The 26,010-nt window shown below is 46.1% G+C and overlaps 1 protein-coding gene and 1 pseudogene across 3 annotated transcripts; both read right to left on the reverse strand.

The window, feature by feature from the left end:
• Positions 1-1,064: 1,064 nt before the first annotated feature.
• On the reverse strand, positions 1,065-25,765 carry CHST4 (carbohydrate sulfotransferase 4). 3 transcript variants are annotated; one of them, XM_066242770.1, is made up of 3 exons: positions 16,393-16,456; positions 14,623-14,769; positions 1,065-4,002 (listed from the first exon to the last, which is right to left on the reverse strand). In XM_066242770.1, exon 3 carries the CDS (start codon positions 3,985-3,987, stop codon positions 2,818-2,820), a length of 1,170 nt encoding a protein of 389 aa, XP_066098867.1. In that variant the 5' UTR covers positions 3,988-4,002; positions 14,623-14,769; positions 16,393-16,456; the 3' UTR covers positions 1,065-2,817. The 3 variants fall into 3 exon arrangements, with proteins under 3 accessions (XP_066098867.1, XP_066098869.1, XP_066098868.1); XM_066242772.1 differs by lacking the exons at positions 14,623-14,769; positions 16,393-16,456 and adding an exon at positions 25,652-25,765; XM_066242771.1 differs by lacking the exon at positions 14,623-14,769 and having other exon boundaries at positions 16,393-16,464.
• LOC136312962 (mitochondrial import inner membrane translocase subunit TIM16 pseudogene) lies at positions 20,101-20,624 on the reverse strand (annotated as a pseudogene).
• Positions 25,766-26,010: the final 245 nt, after the last annotated feature.

Raw genomic sequence — 26,010 nt, forward strand, 5'->3', positions numbered from 1 at the left:
TGTCTCCACGTTAGAGAGAATGTTTAGCAGAATACCATCTTCTGGGCTCACCATGGGTTCTCAGCTCCCCAAACTCCCCATGTCTCACAATTGGTATATTGCCACTCTCCTCACTGAATTCCAGTATCAGCCACCTGAAAGCATGGACAGGAGACTGTTCCATTGTTCACGAAGTCTTGCTCAACCCTGGGTCAGGTTTTTAAAGAGGTTATATAGCATGTTTTCATGCAACACTGTCTTATGCTTGTAGAGGTATGAATATTTTCCTGGGACAGCCTGGGCTCTTGAGGAGTATCTAGAGTGGCTTCAATTCGGATGTTAGAATAAATTCACTCTTTTAAAGCCTAATATAAGTTAATGAAAAAAACCCAGCTGGCAACGGTAGCATCTCGGGTGAGGATACAGCCCAAAAACTACTTAGCAGAATAGAGTGGGAGAATTCCCATTTGACATTCAGGGAGCTTTCTGATGTGAGCACCATGTCAGAAGTGAGAGTGGGAACACAAGGAAAGATGAAATGATATTATATCTTAATTTGGACAAAATCAAATAATTAAAAAGTTAGGACTTAAAGCTCCATGGCGTTCCAGACAGATACAGACCTTCTTCCTGTTCCTTCCAGCCTGAGCTCAGCAGCAGTGTCAGAAGTGGTACAGATACTTGGCATGCCTGGAAAATCCACCTGTGTTGGAGCAAGAAGGCCAACAGCACTGCTGCCCAGTGCAGGCTGTACTATTGCCAGGCTGGCCATGGAAGAGTCCCATGGGTCGCTTGTCGTGGTGTGTGTGTGTGTGTGTGTGTGTGTGTGTGTTTTCCCATCCCTCACCCTGGGAGATTTCAATACCAGCAAATCTAAGGTAGGACATGGCAAATGAAATTAAAATAAAATTTTTTTGTTTATTGATTTTTAGGGAGAGAGGAAGGGAGAGAGAGAGAAACGTAGATTTGTTGTTCCGTTTATTTATGAATTCAGTGGTTGATTCTTGTATGTGCCCTGACCAGGGATCAAACCCACCACACTGATTCATGGGGATAACCCTTTTTTTAAAAAAAAAACATGTTTATTGTACTGATTTGAGAGAGAGAGAGAGAGAGAGAGAGAGAGAGAGAGAGAGGAAGGGAGAGACAGGAACATCCATCTGCTCCCGTATGTGCCCTGACCAGGGATCGAACCCACAACCTCTGTGCTTTGGGATGATGCTCCAAACCAAGTGAGCTCTCTGGCCAGGGTGGGGATAACTCTTTAATCAACTGAGCTACCTGGCCAGGGCAGCAAAATGAAATTTTTTTTTTTTTTGGTATTTTTCTGAAGTTGGAAACGGGGAGGCAGTCAGACAGACTCCCACATGTGCCTGACCGGGATCCACCCAGCATGCCCACCAGGGGGCGATGCTCTGCCCATCCGGGGCATCGCTCTGCCACAATCAGAGCCATTCTATCGCCTGAGGCAGAGGCCACAGAGCCATCCTCAGTGCCCAGGCAAACTTTTGCTCCAGTGGAGCCTTGGCTGCGGGAGGGGAAGAGAGAGACAGAGAGGAAGGAGAGGGGGAGGAGTGGAGAAGCAGATGGGCACTTCTCCTGTGTGCCCTGGCCGGGAATTGAACCCGGGACTCCTGCATGCCAGGCCGACGCTCTACCACTGAGCCAACCGGCCAGGGCCGCAAAATGAATTTTTAACTGATGATTCTGATACACAGATAGATCTGGGAAATGTTGCAGAGACTGGGAGAAACAACTTTTCTCTTGTTAGGAGAAGTGACTAGGAAGAGCTAAATAGCACCAATCATACTAGAACTGAGATCCTCCGGCTGAGAGATCAGTTTGAAAGAACTCTTTGCCCAGATCCTGGAGTGATATATATGGTCTTATTACAACTTAGACCTCTCACAAGAAAGAGAGGGCTTCGTTGCTGGTTGTCTACTTTCTACAAATTCTTAAGAGGGCAGTGTATCAATTAGTATTGATAAATTTAGACTTAGTGTATCATCTGACACTCACTGATCATTGTCTTGATAATTTTTCTATGTGTGGGTGATAGATAATAGCAAAAGAAAACAATATCTATGAAGATGATTATATTCAGGTTAGAATCCTTTAAGAATGAGTATTTACTGTTAAGAAAATTAGAAAGCATAAAAGAGGACATTCCAAACAATCTTTTTTGGGGATCTTAATGCTAATAGACGGCAACATCACAGGTCGAAATCTCCTATGTATTAGGAAAACACTGAGGAGAAACGACAGCTAAACCAGGCCCAGCCACCCCATGAGCTTGCTCTGTGGTGCAGAGATTTTGTTTCATATTTGTGATCATGGATAACTGATGGCCAAGCTCCTGGGTAAGCTTCCAAGCCTGTCCCCCCTTCCCTTTTTGAATCCACTGGGAGCTCCAGGGGTTCGGCATTCGCACCCCTGTGGAATGTACTGGTGGGCTCTTTGCAGGAAGACCCATTTCCCTGATTTTTCCTGTCTCTCCCCTTTCCCATTGGCAAGATATGGATAGAGAAGTTCATGGATTTACTCCACTGATACTGTGCGGTGCCAAATATGACCCCGGCCACAAAGCCTGAGGTATACACAGATAGGAGGCCAAGAAGAGAAGGAGGCAGTACCCCTGCTCAGTGGTGGAATGCGCCACTCACACAAGGTCACTGAGTCTCTTTTCTAGACGTGAGTAGAGCTACATAGATTTCTTCACTTGAGCGTGTGTGGGCACCACTTGTGCTCACGTGTACGTGAGCAGAGACATAATCACAGTTCAGAAGCAGCCTTCAGTTAATATGGCTGAGGCTGGGGCCAAGCGGGGACAGAGCCTCCTCAATCCTCTTGATAGGATTGCCCGAAGGGAGTCCAGGTAGATAGAAGATTCAGTGACAGGTTTCTCTGCTCTTGTTCAGATCTGACAAGGCCATAGCCCAGCAGCTTCATGGTATTGCCACAGACTTTCTGAAGCCGAGAAACCTTCTCGTAAGGCAAGGACCAGCGCCAGGCCTGGGAGATGTTGAGGGCATCCCTGGCATTTGTATGGAAGGCGTGACGGCCCATGCCCTTGCCTCGAGTGATGTTGTGCACCCAGGTCTGGAGGTGGGGTAAGAATTTCAACCCTGCATATTCGTACATTCGGGCAGTCTGCACGAGGGGGTCCCGGACCAGGTCCTCATAGCGTATGAGGAGGTAGTGCCGCCTGAGGGCTTTGGGCAAGGTCTGCACAGCCTTGTAGATCTCCAGCTGGCTTTGGCAGATGACCTGCATCACATAGTAGGGTTGGTCATCCTCCTTGAGTTTCTGCTGCTCCTGCCCCATCACAATTTGGCTGTCAATCATGAGTTCCATTGTGGTACGTTCTCGGGAAGAGAACACTGCCCGGGGGTCCCGGACCAGGTGCACAATGTGCAGATTGAGGGAAGGGTCCCTCAGTAGTGGGTAGAGCACCTGCAGGTTGAAGAACCGTACCTCCTTGAGCACCACGTGGCTGTAATTGCGGCAAGCCTTCTCCACCACTTCAAAGGGCTGTTTCTTGCACAGGATCTTGCAGTGAGCCTGGGGTATGATCATATCCCGCGGGAAGATGTTACAGGCAGGTGGGGAACACAGGGCCCGGCTGGTTTCCCACTGGAAGAGACTGGACTGTGTGCGGGGACCAGGTGTCATGTAGGCATCAAAGACGCTCATGTCACACAGAAAGATGGACCGTATCAGATCCCGCACTGCCATGTGCAGCCTCCAAGGGGTGCTGTGTGTGAAGGACATCCAGACGTGCCAGGCAGGCTCCATCAAGTAGAAGACATCTGGGTGCTGCCCAAAAAGCTGCCCCACAAAAGAAGAGCCAGAGCGCCAGGAAGACAGGACCAGCACGTGCATGGGCTTGGGCTCCTCCCTCACAGACGTGGGGTTGTAGTTGTACAAATGGATGAATAAAACAAAGATGGCTATCTGGAAAACCAGGAACAATAGCAGTGGCCTCATATTTTTGGGCAGTATCATCATGCTGAAGTGGAAGACCTTTAAGGAACAAGCAGAGGGGCTGTGTTGGGCTGTTGTTTTGGTGTCTGCCTTCTATCCCCATTCTAGCCAAGGCCACCTTCCCCCTGACCCCCACCAATGAGCACTGCAGAGGGCTGGACCCTTCTGGCACCAATTGTACAAATCCTCCTCTGAATCAATTCCTGTCCCTGGCAGTTAGTGTGTCAAATAAGTTCTACTCATTTTAGGCTCTTTACCTCCTCTCTCTCTTTGTTGTGGGTTTTTTTTGTTTTGTTTTGTTTTGTTTTTTGTATTTTTCTGAAGTTGGAAACAGGGAGGCAGTCAGACAGACTTCCACATGCGCCTGACCGGGATCCACCTGGCATGCCCACCAGGGGGCAATGCTCTGCCCATCTGGGGTGTTGCTCTGTTGCGACCAGAGCCATTCTAGCGCCTAAGGCAGAGGCCACAGTGCCATCCTCAGCGCCTGGGCAAACTTTGCTCCAATGGAGCCTTGGCTGCGGGAGGGGAAGAGAGAGACAGAGAGGAAGGAGAGGGGGAGGGGTGGAGAAGCAGATGGGGCGCCTCTCCTGTGTGCCCTGGCCAGGAATCGAACCTGGGACTCCTGCACGCCAGGCCAGTGCTCTACCACTGAGCCAACCGGCCAGGGCCTTTGTTGTGTTTTGAACTATTAGAAATGTCTGAACTCAGCCATCTTTTGTCACTGTAGGGGAACAACTCCACCCTGGCACCCTGGTGACGTGCACATCTTCACACAGGCCTCTAGGGAAAGCTTAACTATCATCTCACCCAAGGTTTGGTTGAAAGCCCCATGATTCCTTCTGCAACTAAGGAATATAAACTGGCTTGTATGGAACTGCCATGAGGCCGTCACCCGCCCCCCTAACTTGACATGGCCACATTGTCTTTTTCATCTCAATTAAGCACAGGACTTACAGCCCCCTGAAGGTTATGGCTGCACGCTATAAAGCTGCTTGGCTTTAGTTCGACGTTACCTCCTCAGTGTCATGTGGTTCCCCTGATTTGGTCTCATCCGGTGGGACTAGGAATGTGAGGAGCTGACCCAGTGCTGACCTCACATACGTGTGGGTAATAAATGACCTGGAACTATTTAGGTTGAGTCATTAACAGCCAGGTGTACAAAGCGTGGCAAGCCAACCTGATTGCTGTGGCAGGGGTACTGGTGGCCCTGCAGTGACTGTGCTGCTGTCTGGGGAATGCTTGGGCACTTGGCACTGCCTACTCAGGGCTGCCCAGGCTGTGCACTGTGCACCCCTAGGGAATGACATCTCATCAAGGACTTAAGATATTTATTATAAGAAAATGTTCTGCAGCCACTGTGGAAAACATTATGGAGATTCCTCAAAAAATTAAAAATCAAACTGCCTTTTGACCCAGCTATCCCACTTTTAGGAATATACCCCAAGAACACCATAGCACTGTTTCAAAAGAAGAAATGCACCCCCATGTTTATGGCAGCATTGTTCACAATAGCAAAGGTCTGGAAACAGCCCAAGTGTTCATCAGTGGACGAATGGATTAAAAAGCTTTGGTACATATCAATTTATACTATGGAATACTACTCAGCCATAAGAAATGATGACATCGCCCTGGCCGGTTGGCTCAGCGGTAGAGCGTCAGCCTAGCGTGTGGAGGACCCGGGTTCGATTCCCGGCCAGGGCACATAGGAGAAGCGCCCATTTGCTTCTCCACCCCTCCCCCTCTCCTTCTTCTCTGTCTCTCTCTTCCCCTCCCGCAGCCGAGGCTCCATTGGAGCAAAGATGGCCCGGGCGCTGGGGATGGCTCTGTGGCCTCTGCCTCAGGCGCTAGAGTGGCTCTGGTCGCCAGGATGGGCAGAGCATCGCCCCCTGGTGGGCAGAGCGTCGCCCCTGGTGGGCGTGCCGGGTGGATCCCGGTCGGGCGCATGCGGGAGTCTGTCTGACTGTCTCTTCCTGTTTCCAGCTTCAGAAAAATGAAAAAAAAAAAAAAAAAAAAAAAAAGAAATGATGACATCGGATCATTTACAACAACATGGATGGACCTTGATAACATTATACTGAGCGAAATAAGTAAATCAGAAAAAACTAAGAACTATATATGATTCCATACATAGGTGGGACATAAAAATGAGACTCAGAGACATGGACAAGAGTGTGGGGGTTACGGGGGGGGGAGGGAGGGGGTTGGGGGAGGGGAGGGGCACAAAGAAAATCAGTTAGAAGGTGACGGAAGACAATTGGACTTTGGGTGATGGGAATGCAGCATAATCAAATGTCAAAATAACTAGAGATGTTTTCTCTGAACATATGTACCCTGATTTATCAATGTCACCCCATTAAAATGAATTTTAAAAAATGTAAAATAAAAAATATAAAAATAAGCTGCAAAACTGCTAAAAGAAATGTTCTGGTAGGTGACAGAAAAGTGTCTTTGTCCAACAGAATAAGTATATTACATGGGTTTGCTATATAGTTTTAGATGTTGGATATTTAGAGAAAGGAATTTCACTTTGTAATTCACTCTGTAGGTCATAGTGGCAATCCTGAACTTACTCCTGTCACAATCAGGGCTTGCTTTGTATGAAAAGACCATGGTTCTTGGGGCCATGCTAGAATATTATTCCAAGGGAGCTCTTAACCCTCCTTAAAGATGATTCTGGATCATTTGGGGTGACTTTCTGACAGAACTATTAAGAGATAAAACTCTCTCTCTCAAATCAATAAATCTTTTAAAAAGGTAAAATAGCTATTTCACAAAGGGTAAAATGTTAATAGTAGCAAAGTGCTAAATTGCATATCACTGTATAACCCAGAAATTCTTCCTTCAAGCTTTAAGAAAGAAAATACTGTATATTCCTATGCAGTAAGTGGAGGTGGATTTAGGGTTTACTATTATCCTGGTGACAGGTCTTATCACCAATTTTTTAAAGTTTTTAATAGGTGATAGTCACATGGTTAAAATTGTTTTTAAAAGTATCATTAAATATTGGAGAATCACTTTGTAAATTATATAAATGTCTAAGCACTATGCCGCAACCTGAAACTAAAATAAAATAATATTAAATATAAACTGTAACTGAAAAATATAAAGAACAATCAAACAGCCTGACCAGGTGGTGGCGCAGTGGATAGAGCTTTGGACTGGGATGCGGAAGGACCCAGGTTCGAGACCCCGAGGTCGCCAGCTTGAGCGCGGGCTCATCTGGCTTGAGCAAAGAGCTCACCAGCTTGGACCCAAGGTCGCTGGCTCCAGCAGGGGGTTGCTCGGTCTGCTGAAGGCCCACGGTCAAGGCACATGTGAGAAAGCAATCAATGAACAACTAAGAAGTCGCAACGCGCAACGAGAAACTGATGATTGATGCTTCTCATCTCTCTCCATTCCTGTCTGTCTGTCCCTGTCTATCTCTGCCTCTGTAAAAAATAAAAAAATAAAATAAAATAAAAAAAGAACAATCAAACAAAAACAATATACAAAAATGTATCATTATTATGGACATTAAATCCACAGACTCAGAATTTAAGAGAAGGCTTCTTAAGACTCTGCATGCAGTAAGGGGAGTACTGGCCAGCCTGCAGCCTTGCCTGTCACACCCCAGGTGAGGGGAAAGCCTATGACAAGCAGTTGTGTCTGTGAGGAGACCTATTGTCATAAATTAGAAAACTTCTAGAGCTATTTGTAGACAAGGGTAAGGACATGGTTTTAAGAAGGGGTCACATTACTGTTCTGGGGGAAAGAATACCTAAGAGGTTTATCAGCTTCTGAATTAGTAACCTCTTTTCTATTTACTAACAGCTAGTATTTACCTGTCAGCCGATGTTTTGTTATACTGTCAGTGAAAAGTCTACATCTAACAATTGTCCTCCATCTGCATCTGCTCATTCCTTTTTTTTTTTTTTTTTTGGTATTTTTCTTTTTTTTTTCCCAGAAAGCCACAAAACATCTTATTTAAAGAAGACACTTAAAATATACATCTTAAAACTTCAGCACTCAAAAACGTATTTTTTTTTTTTTTTTTGTATTTTTCTGAAGCTGGAAACAGACTCCTGCATGCACCTGACCGGATCCACCCGGCACGCCCACCAGGGGGCGACACTCTGCCCACCAGGGGGCGATGCTCTGCCCCTACGGGGCGTCACTCTGCTACGACCAGAGCCATTCTAGCGCCTGGGGCAGAGGCCAAGGAGCCATCCCCAGCGCCCGGGCCATCTTTTGCTCCAATGGAGCCTCGGCTGCGGGAAGGGAAGAGAGAGACCGAGAGGAAGGAGAGGGGGAGGGGTGGAGAAGCAGATGGATGCTTCTTCTGTGTGCCCTGGCCGGGAATCGAACCCGGGACTTCTGCACGCCAGGCCGACACTCTACCACTGAGCCAAACGGCCAGGGCCTTTTTTCTTTGTTACAGAGACAGAGAGAGAGTCAGAAAGAGGGATAGATAGGGACAGACAAGAACAGAGAGAGATGAGAAGCATTAATCATCAGTTTTTTGTTGCGACACCTTAGTTGTTCATTGATTGCTTTCTCATATGTGCCTTGACCATGGGGCTACAGCAGACCGAGTAACCCCTTGCTCAAGCCAGTGACCTTCGGTCCAACCTGGTGAGCTTTGCTCAAACCAGATGAGCCCACGCTCAAGCTGGCGACCTCAGGGTCTCGAACCTGGGTCCTCCGTGTCCCAGTCCAATGCTCTATCCACTGCGCCATCGCCTGATCAGGCAGTATTTTTCTTAAGTGAGAAGCAGGGAGGCAGAGACAGACTCCCACATGCGCCCGACTGGGGTCCACCCGGCATGCCCACCAGGGGGCGATGCTCTGTCCATCTGGGGCTATTGCTCCGTTGCAGCCGGTGCCATTCCAGTGCTTGAGGCAGAGGCCATGGAGCCATCTTCAGGCCCAGGCCAACTTGCTCCAGTGGAGCCTTGACTGCGGGAGGGGAAGAGAAAGATAGAAAGAAGGGAGAAGGGGAAGCGTGGAGAAGCAGATGGTTGCTTCTCCTGTGTACCCTGACTGGAATCGAAATCGGGACATCTACACATCCGGCTGACACTATCACTGAGCCAAGTGACCAGGGCTGTTTTTTTTTGTTGTTGTTTTTTAGCGAGAGAGACAGAAAGGAACAGAGAGAGGGACAGTTAGGGACAGACAGGCAGGAAGGGAGAGATATGAGAACAAAGAACTGTTGCAGCATCTTAGTTCTTTATTGATTGCTTTCTCATATGTGCCTTGACTAGGGGGCTACAGCAGAGCAATGATTCCTTGTTCGAGCCAGCAACTTCAGGTTCAAGCCAGTGACCTTGGGCTTCAAGCCAGTGACCTTTGGGCTCAAGCCAGTGACTATGGGGTAATGTCTATGATCCCAAACTCAAGCTGGTGACCTCGGGGTTTCGGGATTTCAAACCTGGGTCCTCCACGTCCCAGTCTGACACTGTATCCACCGTGCCACCGCCTGGTCAGGCTACATCTGCTCATTTATAACTTGCTCCAGATAGCAAATGAGTTCATTTTTATCTGTCCTTTTAGTTGCTTTTTGCATACACAGGAAATTCAAATGTATATGTCTTCTGAATTCTCCCCCCCCTTTATAATGCAAAAAGTAGCAAGTTTATCCACACTGTGATGCACCTTGCTTTTTAAACTTAACATGATATCTTGGAAATCTTTCCATGGCCATACATAAACTGATTCCTGTTCCTTTTGACCACTATGTAGAATTCTGTTGTATGGATGTACCACAGTTTATTTTACCAGTTTCCTCACTGATGGGCTTTTTGAATTAGTTCTGGTTGTTTGCCATTTCAGAAACTTCAGTAATGACCTGTATGTTATCGTCATTATTCATGTATATAGTAAGCTAAGTCCCAGAAGTGGAATTACTGAGTCAAAAAGTACGGCTGTAAGTACCTTTGACATCTACTGCTCAGATAGTCTTCATATTCTCATGAAACATTCTCTATATCCAGAGCTCCAGAGATTTTAGGGAGTGGAGTTTAGTGGAGGAACTGGGCAGCCACAGATGTGATGCTTGGAGTTTATAGCTAGTTTCCTGAGGAGATAGAGGATTCTTTGCCGGTTTATGGGCTTCCCATGGAAGTCCCCTGAACCTTCTGGGAAGTGTGCAGTGACCCAAGCCAAACCTGTGGCGGTGGCACAGAAACCCTCTTTTCCATTCATCACAACAATGCGTTTCCTCCATATATGCCAGGGAGGATCCAGGGAGGATCATCTCTTTGGTGGCCAAAAAGTGCTTTGCTATATATAGGCGAGGGAAATGTGAATGAATGGAAATTCCTGTCTTGGCCTTAAGGTTAGAACAGGAACAGGTAAGGTGTGCTTCTGGTTCTTTTAAGCTTGAGCCCAAGAGGAAATGATTAGAAACTAGGCTATTATTGATAATGATACAAGAATGCTTTCAACCCTCTCCAAAGACTGAAGAGGTGACTTTAGCAAGAGATCTCCCAAAGGCATCATGTGCATAAGGAAAAGTTTGGAACAAGAATTGGAAACAATGGAGCAAAAGAGAGAAGGAAGTAGAGAAGAGAAGAACTTGACCTGTGCACAATTATAAGGAAAATGGAATAGAATTTTATAAGCAGGGTTTATAATCAACTCAGGAAAAAGCTAACATTTCTTTGGGATTAGAAAAGTAAACTTTTCAAAGTTATTCCTTCCCTTCCACCATCCCAGCTTTGAGCCAACTTGGTGTTCTGAGTGGGCTCGAGGGCCTCCAGCCTTCCTTGCCCTCCAGCAGCTCCTGGCCTCTTTCCCGTTCTCCCTCAGAGCTGGGGCCGGGCCTTCTAACCGTCCCCAGTTGTTCACGGGCTTTAGTTGTCCGTGATGCTTAGGAAGTCCCATGGAAACCCTTTGACTTCTTTCTCTGCTTTGTCTTTCCATGGACACTTTCCCTGGCCAGAAAGAAGGTATGCTTTTGTAAAGTGAGTCCCATCTCTTGTCACCGGGATCTAGACACATCCTAGATCTAGGCAACCTGTGATGCTAGAACAGCTAAGGAACACTTTAAGGTGCATATTGGGCAACGCTCATCTCTACAGAGACTGTAATCAGTGGTAGAGGTGGACCCTCTGGACCCTGGGTGAAGCCAGGTGATGTGGCTCCCCGAAGAAAAGGAAACCTGAGGCTTCCTATGGCACTCTTCTGTTCCATGGTTGTTCTGCACTTTGCTCCCCTGTAGTCCTTGAGATGATAAGCACTTTGGGAAGTCTGTGACCTGACTCCATCTTGGAGTCCCTTATCCACCATCCTAAGTGTTCTTTTCTGGCTATTCAACTGAATCCCTGAGTCCTGCCCTCACCATTGCCAGAATCCTAAATCTGCTCATCTGTAGCCTGGCTTTGACAGTAAGCAGCCTCTCACTTTTGTCTCTCAGCTCTTTCCATCGTCCACTGCTGCCAGAAGCTATCTTTTTTTTTTTTTCTTTAAAAAAATATTTTATTGGCCCTGGCCGGTTGGCTCAGAGGTAGAGCGTCGGCCTGGCGTGTGGGGGACCCAGGTTCGATTCCCGGCCAGGGCACATAGGAGAGGCGCCCATTTGCTTCTCCACCCCCCCCCCTTCCTCTCTGTCTCTCTCTTCCCCTCCCGCAGCCGAGGCTCCATTGGAGCAGAGATGGCCCGGGAACTGGGGATGGCTCCTTGGCCTCTGCCCCAGGCGCTAGAGTGGCTCTGGTCGCGGCAGAGCGATGCCCCGGAGGGGCAGAGCATCGCCCCCTGGTGGGCAGAGCGTTGCCCCTGGTGGGCGTGCCGGGTGGATCCTGGTCGGGCGCATGTGGGAGTCTGACTGTCTCTCCCCGTTTCCAGCTTTGGAAAAAAAAAATATATATTTTTTATTGATTAATTTTACAGAGAGGAGAGAAAGGGGAGGGGGAACAGTAAGTATCAACTCTTTGTTGCTTCACTTTAGTTGTTCATTGATTGCTTGTTGTATGTGTCTTGACCAGGCAAGCCCGGGGTTACGAACCAGCAACCTCAGCATTCCAGGTCTACGCTTTATCCACTGCGCCACCACAGGCTGGGCCCTCCTTGTTTTTAAGTAAAACTCAAATGGGTTCAAATTGAAGTAGGAGGAACCAGGATGGGTCAATCTTTCAATCTGATTTTTGGATGTTAAAACTGAATCTCTCTTCTCTATCTGTTTCACCTCACTGTAGAAGGTCATAAATGCCTCCTCTGTGCTGCCTCCACCTGCAGAAGCACCGCTCTCCCCTGAAGCCGCCATTTCCCCGGGCCCAGAAGCTATCTTTTTAATGCACAAGTCTGCCCTGGCCGGTAGCTCAGTTGGTTTGAGTGTCTTCCTGATATGCCAAGGTTGTGGGTTTGATTCTGGACCAGGGCACATACAAGAATCAACAAATGAATGTGTGAATTAGTGGAACAACAAATCAATCTCTCAATCTCTCTCCCTCCTTTCTCTCTCTCCAAAATTAATAAAAAAGAAATTTAAGTGCAAACCTGTTACTCCTCTCTTTAAACTATTTCAATAGCTTTTTTTCTGGGGGGGGGGGAGCAGAGTTTGCCACCCCAAAATATTGATTATTTTAAGCTGGTCATTTTTAAGAAACAAAAGAATCTTTAGCCTTTCCCCTAACTGAATAAGAGAATCAAATAGAAGGCCTACTCCAAGAAAGGAGCCTACTATTGATAGAAAATTATAGTTTAATATAAACTAAGTGTGATCAAAGTCCTCCCTGTGTCCCTTGTTAAAGATGTCCCAGGAAACATTCACTTACCAAATATTTGCATTGCAATTTTTATGTGAATTGCCTTCCTGCCCTTTGATGACTTAACCACAACCCCCTCCCGCTCTCTTCTCCTTAGCTCAAGACGGCATATAAGCCTTATTAACTACCTGATCTGTCCTTGGGTCTCATACTCATAGAACCCACATATGAAAATTTGGTCATTTCCTTCTTGTCAATGTGTCTCATGTTAATTTAGTTAAGTTCAGGCAGAACTTAAAGGGGTAGAAGGAAAAGTTATTTTTCCTCTCCCACACTTCCCAACACATACAGTAGTAAATTGAAATCCCCAAGTCCTGTGCCCAGACTCCTTCATGCTCTATCTAATCTTTGGTCTCCTGTCACTCCCGTCCTTTTTTTTTTCCTTTTTTTAAATTGGCTATTTTAGAGACACAGGAAGGGAGAGAGAAACATTGATTTATTGTTTCTCTTATTTATGCATTCATTGGTTGATTCTTACACATGCCCTGGCCGAGGATCAAACCTGCAACATTGGTGTATCAGGACGACACTCTAACCAACTGAGCTACCCGGCCAGGGCCCTCCCCTCCTTTTTGGTGCCTTAGGCTCGAGACTTTACTCTCAGTTCTTCCCAGCTTGCCCTGTTATTTAGAAGCCCAGAGACATTCACAAGACCCCTCCTCCCTCAAGGTTCTGCCCACATATCAGCTTTCTCCCTGAAAGTTTTCTCCCTTACAGGGGTCCCCAAACTTTTTACACAGGGGGCCAGTTCACTGTCCCTCAGACCATTGGGGGGCCGCCACATACAGTGCTCCTCTCACTGACCACCAGTGAAAGAGGTGCCCCTTTCCGGAAGTGCGGCGGGAGCTGTATAAATGGTTTCAGGTGGCCACATGCGGCCTGCGGGTTGTAGTTTGGGGATGCCTGCTCTAAGACTTAGTTCCCCGAACTTTCCATTAGCATCCACCTCTCACTCTGTAGTAAACAGCTGTAGATGAATGTCTCTCCCACTGGCTATTGTAACTGAAAGATAAAGGCTGTGTCTCATGTTGTTTACAGATGATTAGGGCTCATTAAACATTTGTTGAATGAATGAATGAATAAGTAAATAAACAGTTGACTGTGGGAAGAGGTGTAGTCATTGCTAGAAAGCAGATAACTAAATGAAATGCATCAGAAACTGAAACTTGTCCCTTTCTAAAGTACACACAAATGTCTCTTTAGTACCAGTTACTAAAATTTAGGTGATTCTGGTGAATATTGAGCACAGAACCAACATGGTCTCAATTGCATGGAGCAAGATTTAATAAATATGCAGAGGCGTGGGTTTGATGCAATATGGCACAGTTAACCTCACTCCAGAAAAACAGTTTCTAGCCTGACCAGGTGGTGGCGCAGTGGATAGAGCATTGGACTGGGATGCGGAGGACCCAGGTTCCAGACCCCCGAGGTCACCAGCTTGAGCGCAGGCTCATCTGGTTTGAGCAAGGCTTGAGCCCATGGTTGCTGGCTCGAGCAAGGGGTTACTCAGTCTGCTATAGCCCCCCGGTTAAGGCACATATGAGAAAGCAATCAATGAACAACTAAGGAGCCGCAACAAAGAATTGATGTTTTTCATCTCTCTCTCTTCCTGTCCATCCCTATCTATCCCTCTCTCTGACTCTCTCTCTCTGTCTCTGCCACAAAAAAAGAAAAAAAAAGAAAAATAGTTTCTACACTGAGCATGCATTAATTAAAACTAGGGGGGAAATGAGCATTATTTTAGGAAACATTTCTTAATAAGAAATAGAAGTCCCATTACAGAGCAACAGACTACTCAGATTACTTCCCTTGCTGTAACCAACTCAGTTAGCAGAAGAAGAAAAGAAAAATACCCTCAGCACATCTCATCATCACTATCCCCCAAAAGAATTAAAAAGCATGTTGGCCTGACCTGTGGTGGTGCAGTGGATAAAGCGTCGACCTGGAAATGCTGAGGTCGCCGGTTCGAAACCCTGGGCTTGCCTGGTCAAGGCACATATGAGAGTTGATGCTTCCAGCTCCTCCCCTCCTTCTCTCTCTCTGTCTCTCCCTCTCCTCTCTAAAATGAATAAAAAAAAAACAAAAACAAAAAAAAAAACCTGAATATTTAAAATAAATAAATAAATAAAAAGCATGTTGCCCCAATGAGAGGCAAGCGGTATCATGATGGCACACAAAGGACAGTCCACCACTGAAGAGTCCTGAGTACTTTAGGATCTTGGCATAGGGGTGGCACCTATGTCAGGCACAGGGACCATGCCACACGAGATCGGTGACCTCATTGAGCAGCCTGATTACAGAGGGCTGAATTATAAATGTCCCCCAAATCGTACCGTTAGCCTTTTAGAAACGAAGTGAAGAATCCGAGAAAGAAACAGGCAGACATCAGTTTAAGAGCTCTGCATTCCATCCGCTGACACGTTCCTAATTTAGATTTCTTTATGAGATTATGCTTCTACAACCAGGAATTATAGATCACAGAAGATACTTGTACGAATAGGGAACAGAGGTAATAAATAGAGCAGAGCTGGGTTGAAGAAACCCACACCTACACTTACAGCTGTAGTCCTGGGAAACCGGTGGAAATAAGCACCTTGGCAAAGGGTGACCACGTGGAAACACTGTAGCCCAAAAGCACCAGGAGGACCGGCCCTGGGTCCTCATCTTTAATGCTATAGCTGTAACGCTAACGACAGTGCCTGGTACATAGTAGGTGCTCAAGAAACATCCTTTGATGAATGACTGAACAAACATTTGTAAAGTATTTTTACTCTTTCAAGTGCTCTCTCTGACCTGGGCAAGGAAGGCAAAAATCAGATATTTTTATTTTGCACATATAAAAATATTTCGATTTATTCAGTTTACTCTAATTTTCCATCTGAATGGTGCTCCACAACGTTGAAAGATCTTTTAGCTGCAGTCATGACAACAGTCCAGTTAGGTACACATGCATACCGCATTTCACTGCGCTGGGCTTGCTGGCGCTTCACAGATACTAAGTTTTTCACAAATTGAAGGCAAGACCTCCACCAGTAAAAGGATTACGACCAGCTTTATTGGGAGAGTCGCTTGATTGCTATGATCTGGAACTGATCCTGCAATCTCTCCGAGGTGTAGGACAGCGATGACCCACACCTCCGTTTTTTCAGAATAAGTAAACTGAACTCTTAGTAATTGATTCAGTGGTGAAAATAGCTCTGCCAGATTTAGAACCCAGGCCTTCTGAGTCTAGTCCCAAGTCCCAGAGTGTTCAGTTCTACAGCACGCTTCCCCTCAGTTAGAGGAAACCTGCAGCTGCCTGCTCCCCGGTCTGCCACTCCCGAGCCCTGCACAGAGAAGCTGCAGGAAGCCCAGAGGCTTGAGCTCCGAAGCCAGGATCTGAACAAGTGAGATGCTTCAGGGCACTGGCTACAAAAGACACATGAGAACTGCCTGTGCTGGCCTTCTGGGCTCTCTCCGACCCTTTTAGGGCTGGAGCGGCGTGGGGATGCGGGAGCTCCTGGCAGGCTCTGTGCTTTCTCAGGAAGGTTCTCCAGGTGGTTCTGAGTCAGCCCCCTCCATCGCCATTGTCCATTGTCATTGCAATCCTAGTTCAGCTGTCCCAGGTTACCTGATACTGGGCTCCAGGAGCCCGGGATAATGGCCCTGCTTCGGAGGTATCTGCAGAGGAAACTGTTCTTACCTTGTTAATGGCTTAGGCTTCCCAGCAGCTCCACAGGGGCTCACTGCTGGCCAAGCCACACAGCTTTTCTCTGACTCACCAGCACTCGTCTGGGCTTCCTCCTCCTCCTCCTTGCGTTTTACATAACCATCCTTTATCAGAGGAAATTCCACTGCCCTCTCCCTTCTGCCTAAGACAGGACGCACCTTCCAAGACAGGGTTGAGAAGGCATTCCCTCCCAGACAGCCTTGGTATTAGCAGCTTTCACACCGAGGGACTCAAGGGGTAGAGTGACTCTGCCTGAGGTGAGCCAGAAGCGTCTCTCCCACAACTGGGAGATGACTCGGGAATGTAGACTCCTTTAAAGCAGCTGAAAAGGTTGACTCTCTTAGGGCAAAGTGGAAGAGGAAAGACATCCCTGGAAAGCTAGGAGCTGAGGTTGATAGGCAAGTTATGGACAGTTATAACCAAAATACTCACAGGATCTTAAACCTTACTGTCTATCTTGGTCTTATCTTTTGAAAGAAAGGGTGGGGGGATGCGGAGAATAAGAAAGCTATTTTTGGATTGCATCTGACTGCTCATTCCACACTATTAAGGGAGTTAACTTTTTTTTTTACTTTTGTCACACTCAGCATCTCTACCTTTCTCTAGTAATAACTAGATATATTACCTAAGTATAATAGCTAGATGTATGGGAGGACATAGAAGCATTGGCATTTAGTGGGGGTATAAGGGAGAAAAAAGGTTTTCCCTTAAGAATAAAAGAAACAGCCTGGCCTGACCTGTGGTGGCGCAGTGGATAAAGAGTTGACCTGGAAATGCTGAGGTTGCTGGTTCGAAACCCTGGGCTTGCCTGGTTTAGGCACATAAGGGAGTTGATGCTTCCTGCTCCTCCCCCTTCCCTTTCTCTCCTCTCTAAAATGAATAAATTAAAAAAAAGAAAAAGAAAAAGAAACAGCCTGACCTGTGGTGGCGCAGTGGATAATGTATCGACCTGGAACACTGAGGTCACCAATTCGAAAGCCTGCACTTGCCTGGTCAAGGCACATATGGGAGTTGATGCTTCCTGCTCCTCCTCTCTCTCTCTCTCACCTCTCTAAAATGAGTAAATAAAAATAAATGAAAAAAAAAAAGAGAATAAAAGAAACAAGCTAACATCAAAGATTATAGCTTCTTACTAGCTGTGTGTCTTTCGACAAATCACACAACTGCTCTGAGCTACTTTACATGATTGTTGTTAGTATAAAACAGTAGATGATAAAACTCTTCACAACATCTGCATAAATAAATGTAAATTGTGGTGGAGGATAAAAGTCACTGACTTTGGATTCAGACATCTGGGCAAGTCATTCCACCTCTTTTGAGCCCTGGAGTATCAATGTACAATAAGGTGTAAAATATCTATCCACTTTATAGAATTTTTGTGAGTTTTAGAATTGAGTTAATGCATACAACACCCCAATGTATCATATAACAATAATGAGTTATAGGGTGATCATTGTTGTTGAATCATAATAATACTTCTTTCTTTTTACTCAGCTGCTGGTTTCCATCAACTGAGCCCCTGTGATGGTTCCTTGTACTGATTTCAATTGTGTAGCCCGTCCTCCCCCCCTATTTCTCTCAGGCAGAGAGAAGAAAAACTTCTCTTCCTCAAAATGACTCCGTGCAGACATGTGCAGAGACATATACTGGAGAGCCAGAACTGGGAAGCTGGTGGTTCTGCTTTTATTTTTGTTATCAAAGTAACATTTGTTAATTATGAAAGCTTTGAAAAATACAAAATGAATAAGGAAGACAGCATAAATTCCTTTATATTTTGCTGCCCGGAGAAAACCACTATTGATCCACCCCCCACCTGCCACTCTGCACATGCAGGAATCTGTATACTTGAGATTACGCCGGAAAATATTGGTTTGTACTTGTTTTTCCTTGATCTTTATTTTAAAACATTTTAAATTATGAAATTAAAATTAGGGCATAAAGTTACAATTTTTTTTTTTTGAGAGGGAGAGAGAGTAAGAGACAGGAAAGGAGAGAGAGAGAGAGAGGGAGGGAGAGAAAGAGAGGCATCAATTCATAGTTGCTTCACTTTAGTTGTGCATTGATTGCTACTCATACGTGCCTTGACCTTGACCGGGTATTGGACCCCGGGCTCAAGCGAAGCCAGCGACCCCTTGCTTAAATCAGCAACCTTTGGGCTCAAGCCAGCAACCTTGGGCTTTCAAGCCAGCAACCTCTGGGCTCAAGCTAGTGACCTTTAGGATCCTGTTGTTGATCCTGTGCTCAAGCTGGCCAGTCTGCACTCAAGCTTATGAGCCTGTGCTCAAGCTAGTGACCTTGGCATTTCAAATTGGTGACCTCAGCATCCCAGGCTGGCACTCGATCTACTGTGCCACCACTGGTCAGGCCATAAAGTTACAATTTTTTTAATTTAATGGGTGACATTGATCAATAAGAGGACGTAGGTTTTAGATAAAAATTTCTATAGCATTTGGACTGTTGATTATGTTGTATGCTCGTCACCCAAAGCCAGTTAAAAAAATATTTTCATATATTATTTTAGAGAAAGAGAGAGAGAAAAAAACAATCTGCCATTCTGCCCACCCATATATTCATTTGTTAATTCCTGCATGCACCCCTACAGGGGATTGAACTCACAGCCTTGGTGTAATGAGATGATGCTCTAACCAACTGAGTCACCTGGCCAGTGCTAAATGTACAATTTATCTAATAATATAAAGGCACTATCACTTAAGAAAAACCCCCAGAACATTGCCAGAGCTGCTCAAGTGTCCCTGGGTCCTTCCCACAACCTGCCCCCACCCTCGTTACTCAGAGGGGACCACTTTCATGGTAAGTAGTCCCTTACCTTTTCTTAACACTTTCTGCAATACAGTTAAATTTTCCCCAGCTTGACCTTTCGATACATAGAATCATGCCACATATATTCTTTTGTGCTTTGCTTTTTTTTTATCTTACATTATCCTTGTGAGATTTATCATGTTGTTGCATAGTTATAGGATTTTTTTGTTTTTATTACTGTGTAATACTCCATGTGTGAATGTACCATGATTTGTCCATGATGTTGTTAATGGACATTTGAGTTGTTTATGATTTAGAGCAATGACTAAACATCCTATACACCTCCTCTGGCATGTATTCAGGTGTCCCCAAACTACGGCCCGCGGGCCGCAATGCGGCCCCCTGACGCCATTTATCCGGCCCCCACCGCACTTCCAGAAGGGGCAACTCTCTCATTGGTGGTCAGTGAGAGGAGCACTGTATGTGGCGGCCCTCAAAACGGTCTGAGAGACAGTGAACTGACCCCCTGTGTAAAAAGTTTGGGGACCCCTGCTAGGGGATCCTTGGATGTGGGGATGGGGAGAGCGTTTGGCTTTGATTTTTTTCACTGCACCCTGTGTCATAAGCATTTACTCACATCAACAAATATTTATGGAAGACATTACTTTGAAAGGATTTACCACAAGCCAAGATTCCAGGGCTCTATTGTCAGACATTTAGATTGTTTCCAGTTTTTCCCTCTTACATGTAACCCTGTAATAAATACAGTGCTGTCAATAATTAATGAAGCAACTAGCACAATCCTCAGTACAAGCAGCCGCCCCACCTCTTTCCCTACATGTAATACCACAGATCTGAGCCCCTTTATTTATTTATTTATTTATTTATTTTTTCTAGATGTGCGCACTTGGGAAATGCAGAAAAGACATTTATTGCCGAGCTATAAATTAGAGGCAGGGGGTGGGAGGAGTCAAGTGGTCACGTTTGGGGCCTCTGCTCTTTCTCTCTGTTTTCCTGGGCCTGGATTCGGAGCTCTTCTTCGAGGCGCTCCTTCGCTCGGACCACCTTTGACTGCAGGTAGAAGGAGCCGCCCACAGATTTATCGTTCACCTTGAACAGGTGTTCGTAGTTCTTCTGGATCTCTTCGGGGTTCAGTTTGGAGACATTGAGAATCTGCTGGGCCTCCTGGAGGCTGAGGCCAGAGAGATTAGAGGCGGCTGCAGACTGGTGTCCGGCACGTCCCCGGGCGTCAGCTGCTGCCCGGCTGGCTGCAAACTCCTGCCACAGTGCCCGGGCAAAGGCCCTGCCCACCACCTGTGCCCCCATCACAATGATCTGGGCCAGGTACTTGGCCATTGCGGCCGCTCTGCCTTGAGGTACTCACTGCTGCTTCCAGGTCCCCCGGCCCCGGCTCAAGGGCGGCCGGTGGGTCAAAGGTCAAGGGAGGCTACTCATCTGAGCCCCTTTAATTTGTGATTCATAAATTAAGAAGAACTAATTAGAACGGCTGGGCTGGAAGCAGCCATTGAGAAATAGGCATTCATAGTAATTAAAATCCAGGGTATCTAAAACAGGGCATTCACCTGATCAGTGCTGGCGCAGTGGACAAAGCGTCGACCTGGAACGCTGGGGTTGCTGGTTTGAAACCCTGGGCTTGCCTGGTCAAGGCACATATGGGAGTTGATGCTCCCTGCTCCTCCCCCCTTCTCTCTAAAATGAATAAACGAAGTCTTTTAAAAAATTAAAAAACAAACAAAAAGCAAAACAGAGGGCATTTCCAGTAAGTAATTATGGAGCATGATGACCGTGAAAGGAGATAATTATAGCTACTGTTTGTTCAGAGCTTGCTTTCAGCCAGGTACTACACAGATATATGTGCAAAGTCTGGACTCAACCTCAGGTTTGGGACCAAAGCCCAGGCTTACACGTCAGGCAATGCTACCTCCCTACATTACCATGGAGCAGGACTCTGAGCCTGTTCCCTGGGGGAGGTGCAGTACTCCTGAGAACGTCAACATGCAGGGCAGCACTCTTTCTACAATTATGGGAATAGAACTTTAACATTCATAAAGGGCAAAGAACTGCCAAAGTTCCTTGTTCCACCATGTGCTCCCCAGCCCTTGCTGACCTTACAGGGCGGGAGGGGGGTGTCTGCTGACCTCATGTGGAAAGAAAAGAAGAGAAACAGGGAAATGACCTTTGTCAATTGCTGATGAATACTGATAGTTTTAATCCAGCCCTTTCTAATGTTCTTTTCATAAGCCTGCCCTAAAATGAGGTCATGCAAACACACCGTAATCTCTAAATAATTCGTATCACCTACCATCTTTTCCTTGATGGGAATTCATGCTGGTAGAATGCCATGCAGCCAAAGAATAGCATCTTCTGGTCCCCAGCATCTGGTCACTCCTAGATGGTAGTCAGCAGCTGCAGATACTGGGCTCCCGAAGGGTTATAGTATTCTGCAGCCCTGGGAAGGAATTTGAATGCCGGTGTCTGGTATCCAAGCCTTCTCACGGAAATTTCACAGGGAAAACACCATTTCTCTAAGGCAGCACTGTCCAGTAGAACTCTCTGTGGTGAGGAAATAGTATGTGTTGCACCATCTAGTTCAATAGCCACTGCCACATGTGGTCATTGAACACTTGAATGTGGCTGATGCTGCCATATTGGAAAGTGCAGTTAAGGTGTAGATCCAATATCTTTGCTTTTGAGTCTCAGAAAATCTGATGAAAGATAAAGTTCTTCTCCAGGAAAATGCACATTTGTTCATCATATAAGCACAAAATCAGACCCAGTTTCAAGGGGTCACAGGTTAGGAATCCCTGCAAACAGCTGCGTGTATTTCAGGTGCTTCTGAAAACGTGCCAGCTGTCTGGGTGGGACCACTATTCAGCAGAGCTTGTGCCCCATCTCGTGTCCTTGGTTCTTTACCATCCTTTCAGTGCGGGTGAAGAGACCCTCATCAGCCACTGGGCCAGAGTCTGATTTTCTCAGAGTTAAGAAGGATCTTTCTGCTGGTGACACGACCCACTCCTGCTGCCTTTACCCAGACCACAGCTCCTGTGTACTAGGATCAGAGTTTCTTCATTGCTCTACTTGGCTCCCTGTCTTTCCTGTCTATTGTGACACCGAAAGAACAGTCAGGCTTTCCTTGAGTTCCTCTCCGTGTGGAGTTCCAGCATTCCTCATTCCTCACTTACTCAGGATGCATCAGCCTGCAGTGTGGATATCAAGGCCTGAAACCTGAGTGACATTACACTCCCCACACTGGTTCATTCCTGTGTTGCTCACCAGAGCCTGGTATCAGGCCTGACTAGGGTACTGGCTAAGTGGCTGGACTTGGAGAATGGATTCCAGAAAACTGGAGCTTTCTGCTCTGACTAAGCATCTGCAGTCTAGGAAGCCAGTGCCTTCTGAAGAAACGCGCCATGAAGGGAAGCTTGGTTGCTGTAAATCCTTGAGTTGGACCTTGGGGGGGAGTGACTGCGTAGAGATCCCCCAGCCATAAGATGACCCTTATCTCTGTGTTAGAGTGTTTGTTTCAACAGTGGGGGAATAAATTGGATTAGGGTAAATCAGGATTAGGGAGAAGGTAAACGTGCTTTTTTTTTTTTTTTTAATTTTATTTTTATTTTTACAGAGACAGAGAGTCAGAGTGAGAGATAGACAGGGACAGACAGACAGGAACAGAGAGATGGGAGGCATCAATCATTAGTTTTTCGTTGTGCATTGCGAAACCTTAGTTGTTCATTGATTGCTTTCTCATATGTGCTCTGACCATGGGCCTTCAGCAGACCGAGTAACCCTTTGCTCGAGCCAGCAACCTTGGGTCCAAGCTGGAGAATTTTTGCTCAAACCAGATGAGCCCATGCTCAAGCTGGCGACCTCGGGGTCTTGAACCTGGGTCCCAGTTCCGCATCCCAGTTCGATGCTCTATCCACTGTGCCACCGCCTGGTCAGGCGGTAAATGTGCTTTTTATTTATTTATTTATTTATTTTTATTTATTCATTTTTTTAGAGAAGAGAGAGACAGAGAGAAAGAGAGAAGGGGGAGGAGCTGGAAGCATCAACTCTCATATGTGCCTTGACAGGCAATCCCAGGGTTTTGAACTGGTGACCTCAGCATTTCCAGGTCGACGCTTTCTCCACTGCGCCACCACAGGTCAGGCGGTAAACCTGCTATTAAGGTGGGGTTTTTTGGGGGGATTTTTGGTTCTTGCTTTCTTGAGGTCCCTTAATGAGGCAGAGAAGGTGAGAAAAATGGGGACTAAGGAGCCAGGATGTCCTTGTAATGCCCAATCCTGTATGTCTTTGGTGGTTCCCGAACTTGACGTTGCCTTACCTGGAAGAGGGCCAGGACATGATCTGAGAATTCTACATCTAGGCTTTCAGAAACCTCCAAAGACCGGAGGTAACTCACCCATGATGCAATTCAGGGAAGATAGAAGGGTGTCTTCTGGTGGTTCTAATTCTATGTGTCCCATTGAGCACCAGTGTGGGTCTCTTCCACCCCTACCTGTCAAATCTGCTCCCCTTCTCTTTATGTCCAGAGCTACTCTTTTTGCTCAACCTCTCAACTTCTTCTGCTTGAATTTCTGTCAATGGCTCAGTTATGCCTCTGGCTCCAATCCTACGCCCTCCAGGCCTTGCTCCACCTGCAGCTAGAATGACCTTTCATTGTGTGGCTCGGATTCCTATTCTCTGATAAAAATTCTGCCATGGAGCTCATTCTAGATAAGATAGAAACTCCCTGGCATGCCCTTAAGCACCTTTTAAAAGCTGATGTCTCTCTACCCTCTATCATAATCTCCTTGGTGCAATAAATTCTAAAGATAGTCATTGGGTATTTATTTCATATCAGTATCTGCCCTAGGCCTAGAAAACAGCAGTGAGCAAAACAAACAAAATTCTCTGCCTTTGCGAAGTTTGCATTCCATTGGGTGGGGGACAAATACATCAATAAAATGTGTAGCATATCAGCTTGTGGTAAGTGCAATGAAGGAAAATAAGGAAAGAGCAAACTAGAGATTGTGGCCGAGGCTGGAGGTTGTTCCAGTTTTAAATAAAAGGGTCAGGGAAAGTAACATTTTGGGGAGGACCCGAAGGGAGGTAAAAACAAAAAAGAAATATCTAAGGAAAGACCATTCCAGGCAAGGGAACAACGGGTGATAAGCCAGAAATCACAAGGAAAACAGCATGATCAGAGTTAAGGGGGACAGGAGAGTATTAAAAGAGGAAGCTGAGAGGTCACAGTGGGCAAGGCAACAATGGACAAATTGTGTAGGAATGCAGTAGTCCTTGTTAGTGGGAATTTGACTCCTACTTAGGGTGAAATGAGAAGCTGCTGGAGGGTATTTGTTTAAGAATGTTTTTATGTTCTAAAAAAATCATTCGGGATACTGTGAGGAGAAGAAACCTTAAGAGGGTTAAAGGCAGAAGCTGGCAGATCAGCTAGGAGACTAGGCAAGAGACCAGTGGCTCGGATCAGGGTAGCGGAAGTACAGGTGGTGGGTTCTGAAACATCTATTAAAACATCTTTTTTAGCCTGACCAGGTGGTGGTGCAGTGGATAGAGTATCGGACTGGGATGCAGAGAACCCAGGTTCGAGACCCCGAGGTCGCCAGCTTGAGCACGGGCTAATCTGGTTTGAGCAAAGCTCACCAGCTTGGACCCAAGCTCACTGGCTCAAGCAAGGGGTTACTCAGTCTGCTGAAGGCCCGCAGTCAAGGCACATAGGAGAAAGCAATCAATGAATAACTAAGGTCTCGCAACAAAAAACTGATGATTGATGCTTCTCATCTCTTTCCGTTCTTGTCTGTCTGTCCCTGTCTATCCCTCTCTCTGACTCTCTCTCTGTCTCTGAAGAAAAAAAAGAGGCAATTCATGCAAGAATTAAAATTAAAAAAAAAAAAAACCAAAAAACCCATCTTTTTTAAAGGTAGAGTCAAATCATTCCCCAATGGATCAGCTGTAATGAGGAAAGTAAGAGAGGAGTCAAGGCTGACTCAGTGATGTGTTTGCGTTTTCAAAAGTGGAAAGAACTGGGTTTGGGGTTGGAAATCAGGAGTTTTAATTTTGGATGTGTTAAGTTCAAGATGCCTATTGGATATCCAAATGAGAATACTGAACAGGCAGCTTGATATATATCTAGAGTTCAGAGGAAGGGTTCAGGCCGGAGACACACATTTAAGAGTCATCACACAGAGTGGCACGTAGAGCCAGGAGGTGGATGAGAACACTCAGGAAGAATAAGAGAGAGCAGGGGACAGAGGAAACCAAGGAGTCAGCAGCAAGTTAAGAGGAAAATAGGTGTGTGGTATTCTGGAAGCTAAGAGAAGAAAATGTCTCACCAACTAATGATGGGGGCCCCTTGAGGACAAGGCCACTTTTTATCTGTGTGTATTTAGCACCTAGCACAGTGCCTCACACATAGAAGGTGTTCATCAAAAGCTTGTGAAAGGGGCCTGACCTGTGGTGGCGCAGTGGATAAAGCGTCGACCTGGAAATGCTGAGGTCGCCGGTTCGAAACCCTGGGCTTGCCTGGTCAAGGCACATATGGGAGTTGATGCTTCCAGCTCCTCCCCCCTTCTCTCTCTCTGTCTCTCCTCTCTCTGTCTCTCTCTCTCTGTCTCTCTCTCTGTCTCTCCCTCTCCTCTCTAAAATGAATAAAAAATATATATCTATATATAAAAAAAAAAGCTTGTGAAAGGAATGAGTGAATGGATCTTTGTTCAGTCTTTAAGAAGGGGCCTAGAGCTTTGTGCACAACAGGTACAAAATTCCTCATAACTAAACAGTGTAATCAAATGAACATACCCACAGAAGACC

The sequence above is a fragment of the Saccopteryx bilineata genome, chromosome 9 (genome assembly GCF_036850765.1).
Source record: "Saccopteryx bilineata isolate mSacBil1 chromosome 9, mSacBil1_pri_phased_curated, whole genome shotgun sequence".
Lineage (NCBI taxonomy): Eukaryota > Metazoa > Chordata > Mammalia > Chiroptera > Emballonuridae > Saccopteryx > Saccopteryx bilineata.

What these genes read in the sequence shown, in the direction of transcription:
- CHST4 (XM_066242772.1), bottom strand. Translation starts at nt 3,987, where the DNA reads ATGATGATACTGCCCAAAAATATGAGGCCACTGCTATTGTTCCTGGTT.